Below are 5,178 nucleotides of genomic sequence, written 5' to 3' on the forward strand. Positions count from 1 at the left end.
TGTGGTAAACAATTACTTTCCATACTTTTATGCTTTCGTTCAGCAAGATTATCTTCACAAATGAACACCACTTTTATGATTTTTAAAGAGTAAATGCAGTCGCCAGAAGTACAAACCTAACGTCAGCCACTTGTTGGCAACCGCCTTTTTGAAGACACAAGACGGGGTAATTACTGAAATATTTTATTTCGTAGAACAAAATGTTAAAATCTCTTAAGCTTGTGTTAACCACAGACTTAATTACAAGCATCTAACCACAACTCATTAAAAAAAACTTTGAGACGAGGGAACTGAAAGTGCAAAAATGCTGACAAGTTTTCGGGTTGAAGTACTTATTCCGGAGGTGCTCTGTATGGTGACAGTTGTTGAGTTGTTTTCTTCTAATCTGTTAAACCAGGCCTGGTGAAGCAGGTTAGCTAATCATTTGGATGTTCAACTCTTAATAAATAATAACTAAGGATTTCATTTTCCAAATTTGAACCTTGATTTTAGCCAATTTAGTCATAAAACTTTAATGATATAAAGAATTGCGTAAGATTAGGTTTTCTAGGGGTTTAAAGCCACAGTGTGTAATGTTTACAAGTTTCTGACAATGAGTTGACTTTAGCTGACCTAAGTGTTATAATTGGGGATAGCCATGCATGGAAAACAACACATAGACTGTGTCAGTTTTCAACATTTTATTACTGCAATTAAAAACTAACGACAGCAGAAAAAATTGATGGAAATCACACTAAAATCGTGTTCACGGCTGCTTCAATTAAGATGAGCGGATGTAGTGATTTTATGTCATTCTTCTTTTAAAAATAGCAATTATTGTCAACTTGAATGTCAAATGTTTTTATTTCCTGTTGAACTGGCATTAAAATAAAGCTAATCCATAAGAGAGACATTAAGATAACATGTGAAGGACGAGGCTTTATTCTAATCTTTACATATCCTTTTAAAAAAAACCCAACACATGTCATCATTTTGATAAGATATTAATTTTGTAAGCGTGTGTGGAAAAGCTTTCTGACATCAGTATGCCTCCCCATGCTGCTGGAGGCAGCCGTCTGAGGCGCTCATCACCTGCTCGCCTCACACGTGGAGGGAAACGCCTGTGGACACACAACGTACTGTTATCTAAAGGAAATGCTTTCTTTAAGTGCCATAAGATTGGCTGTGGATTTAAAGGGGGGCCGGTTTGATCTGGATAAAAATGTCCACACACACATTCTCACATTACAGTAACACACACACACACACATAGCCTATGGTATTGTTCGTTTACATCCTGTCTCTAGATGGACCATGTGGACCAAACAACAGGCCCTTTGTTGGTTTAATGCCATTCCTTTTTTCAAACTATCCATGGTGATGGTCGATATCGCTCTCATATCGTTACAGTAAATATGAAGCTGGAGCCAGGAGACAATTTAGCTTAGCATAGCATAAAGACTGGAAACAGGGGGAAACAGCCCGTAAGCGGTTGCAGCTCAATTGCTTCGGGTCTGCCCATCTCTGGGCAAAAAATATTAGATTTTCGTGATCCTGGTAGTAAACCAGGTGACTACCATTTGTCTTTATATTTAATATAACTACAAAGGAGCTGGGGGAATGTCCTCTTTTCATGAGATTGTATTAGTTAATGTATTAGTTAACACCCAGCTAGACTGAAGCAGAAGTTCTGCACGAGTGTACTGAACAGCGGGACGGCCTTTAGGAATAAGAACGGCATCAATCAGAGGTCCACTGTGGAACAAACACGGCTCATTGCCCGTCATCACTGCTTCAAAAAAACAAAGGAAAAATGAAGCTTCCCTACCTCCTCCTCCCTCCTCCTCCTCCTCCTCCTCCCAAAACTGCATCCCTCCCTTTTCTCCTGAGCCCCTTCGTCCTCTCATCCTCCTTCCTTCTCTTGTTTCAGTTCAACTCTCCCCCCCCTCCCTCCCCTTCCTCCCCTCCCTCTGTTTCTCCACCCACCCCTCTCTCTCTACTTCTGCATGTCACACTGCAGCAGTAGGACGATGGAGGGGTCGGACTTGGCGGCCTCTTTGAACTCTTCCAGGCTGATCTCATCATTGTGGTCCTTGTCCATCTTGGAGAAGATCTTGTCCACGCGCTGCTGCGGAGTCAGCCCGTCCTCGTTCATACGCATCATGATCACTGTGCCGACCATCTTGTAGATGGCCTGCAGACGGCGGAGAGGGAAAAGAAGTTAGACATTTTCCTCAAACGCATGAATAATCAAGAGGATAACCAGTAAAACCTACCTCGATGATCTCCAGCATCTCCATGCGTGTGATCTTTCCATCCCCGTCCAGATCGTACATGTTGAAGGCCCAGTTGAGTTTCTGCTCGAAGCTGCCCCTGGAGGTGATGGACAAGGCGCAGATGAACTCCCTGAAGTCGATCGTCCCGTCGCCGTTCTTGTCAAACGTCCGAAACGCATGCTGGGCGAACTTTGAGGCATCACCATAGGGGAAGAACTGGAGAGGAAAAAGGTGACAGTTACATTATGCATCGCCTCATGAAAGTAATTTATAAATGCATTATGGGCAATGTATACAGTGTTTTAGGAGTTTGACCCAAACTAAGGACTAAAAGTCAGGATATCTCAATATTTGCTAGATCAGCGTTAGCCCACACTGAGCCATGAGTCGCCCGCGGCACGTTCCAAAAATTGCACGAGTCAACATTGGAGGCTTTCAGTCAAAGTCTTTTTCCTGGGGTAAGCGTATTTTTAATTTGTTTGCAATGGTCAGCAGCTTGACACGCTAAGCATCTATTCAAACTCCTAATGCAGGGGGAACCTCAATCCATCTATTTTCAGCTGCTTATCTGAGGTCAGGTCAGTTCTGCTGCCTGATCCAATCAAACATCTTTTGAAAAATTGTATCATTTAGTTTCTCATTCACATTAAAGATTAATACCGCGATGTACAAGCCGTACGCATGTGATTGAGAGGAGAAGCGAAACTGATTAAAAATATCTTGGCATGTCTCCGGCATGTTCTGAAGGAGTTCCAGTCATTATAATATCGCCCTCTCTCCGACCAAAACACAGCATGATTCATCAGCCATGGTGACATAAGCCTGCTATGTAACAAACGGACTCGGCTCTGAGTCATTTCAAAGGTAACATTTTTTCATTTTATATAACTATGGAGAAAATTAGAGCAATTTTCACTGCAGGCAATAGCAATGAAACACACATTGTTGAAGACCCCAGCCCGACTTATTATGTCAACTTCCAGGATTACAGTACATCTGGTTCATGGCCCTTTTTTAATGCCTCTCTTCTGCCCTCACCTTGACGTAGAGCTGCTGAAACTCCTCCAGGTTGAGGATGCCAGAGGGGCAGTCTTTGAGGAAGCCTTTGTACCACTGCTTCAGCTCTGCCTCGTTGAATTCGGTGCTCTTGGTCAGGTCATCCAGAACCTCCGGAGCCAGCTTGCTGTTGTGTTTCCCCATGATGCTTCACCTCTCTGGGGTGAGGAGGACACAGGGAGAGAGAGAGAGAGAGAGAGAGAGAGAGAGAGAGAGAGAGAGAGACGCAGGTGAGCATGTGCTAGACAAGCCACGGCAACAGCTTTGCTGTTGTTGCTACAGCAAAGGTCTCTGAGGAAGGATTCACACAAGGAATGACCTGCAGAGAGACACATGCAGAGCAGGGCTGTATTATCTGTATGTGGCTTTAGGTGTCAAAACATTCACACATATATACAACAATACAAGCCATTTAGTCCACATTTTAAAGAAGTATTCCACCTAAAATGATGCTCTTATATCTGAAGAAGGCCTTTTTTCAAACATTACATATTACTGTCTAAACTGTATGCTTTAGATATCTCCAAAGAAACAAATCCCTGTGTAGAAGCAAAATCGGCTGCTGAGTTAGATTTTTGAAAAAAAAATAAAAATAAAACTAGTATTATCGAGTACACACAGCTAAAGGGTCCACCTTGAGGATTGTTTATCTGACTCCTAAGTATAATATTTGTGTACCCCAAGGTTCAATATTAAGCCTTTATTGTTAAGTGTCCATAAAAATGTCCACACAAATGTATGCAGATGATGCAGTTTTGTATGATCATGGAACAAGGAAACCAGAAATGGCCGGTGCATTTATGGATGTCAAATATTTCTGAATGGTTAACTGCCTCCTCATTGCACATAAACATTAGTAAACCATCTCCATGTATTTTTTCTCAGAATGTCTCCTGTTAACCACAATTTCTGAGTAAATTGGTAGAAAATACAAAATTGTTTAAAATTTGATTTATTTTTGTCTAACTTTATTTACATCCAGATGCTACAAAACTGGACAAGCTTACAATGATTCTCTCACTCCTTATGTAATGCCTTCATCCAAAAACACAAAATAAACAAACACCTAAAGTACAATAACAATCCCAACAACTACCACCACTGTCATTGTTCAGTATGTAGAGCTTTATACTAGCAGTTCACATACAACCAGGCGGAAACTTCTGGGTCTGAAGAAGCCAATGCAGAAGTGCCATGAACTCATATTCTCTCTAATGTCCACCAGGGGGCGACTCCTCTGGTTGTATAGAAGTCTATGAGAAAATGACTCTACTTCTCTCTTGATTTATTCCCTCAGTAAACATTGTAAACATGAGTTTATGGTCTCAATCTCTAGTTTCAAGTCTTCTTCAATACAGCATGATGTTCATTTAGTAAATGATGGTCCCATTTTAAGTAAAATAGATTGGGGCTACCTTGTGATAGACAGGTCGCCACCACGGTGTTGTCCGGTCTGGTAGTTTTTGTCTTACAACTTTAACCGTATGTTTTCAGTTTATGAAAATAAACTGAAACATTTTGGTCCCTAAATAACGTCTTATTCAATGTCCGCCATAGGCCACAAACCAATGGGTGTCATAACGCTGATTTTTATCCACTTTTCATATACAGTCATTGCATACAATACAGACAAAGTGTCCAGGTTACAAAAGGCATTTTATTTCCATAACGACTCTCATCCTTCTTCTTCCATAATCACCTTGTGTAAGCAAAGCCCCTGACAGCATCATCGCTATTTCTGCCATAAAATAGCTCATTACCCCGGCTCCTCACCGCACACATGTCCACATTGCAGAGGACCACTGCAGTGCCCTCATGACGCCATCCCTGACTCATAGCCCTGTCTGACAGCTTTCACACTTTGACA

The 5,178-nt window shown here is 41.6% G+C and overlaps 1 protein-coding gene across 2 annotated transcripts; it reads right to left on the reverse strand.

Annotated features, from left to right (window-relative positions):
* Positions 1 to 1,975: 1,975 nt before the first annotated feature.
* LOC129097415 (visinin-like protein 1) lies at positions 1,976 to 3,455 on the reverse strand. Of its 2 annotated transcripts, XM_054606263.1 has the most exons (3): positions 3,294 to 3,455; positions 2,256 to 2,471; positions 1,976 to 2,173 (listed from the first exon to the last, which is right to left on the reverse strand). In XM_054606263.1, exons 1-3 carry the CDS (start codon positions 3,453 to 3,455, stop codon positions 1,976 to 1,978), a joined length of 576 nt encoding a protein of 191 aa, XP_054462238.1. The 2 variants fall into 2 exon arrangements, with proteins under 2 accessions (XP_054462238.1, XP_054462239.1); XM_054606264.1 differs by lacking the exon at positions 2,256 to 2,471.
* Between the last annotated feature and the right edge of the window lie 1,723 nt (positions 3,456 to 5,178).

Source organism: Anoplopoma fimbria, chromosome 10 (assembly GCF_027596085.1).
Source record: "Anoplopoma fimbria isolate UVic2021 breed Golden Eagle Sablefish chromosome 10, Afim_UVic_2022, whole genome shotgun sequence".
In the NCBI taxonomy this organism is placed as follows: Eukaryota; Metazoa; Chordata; class Actinopteri; order Perciformes; family Anoplopomatidae; genus Anoplopoma; species Anoplopoma fimbria.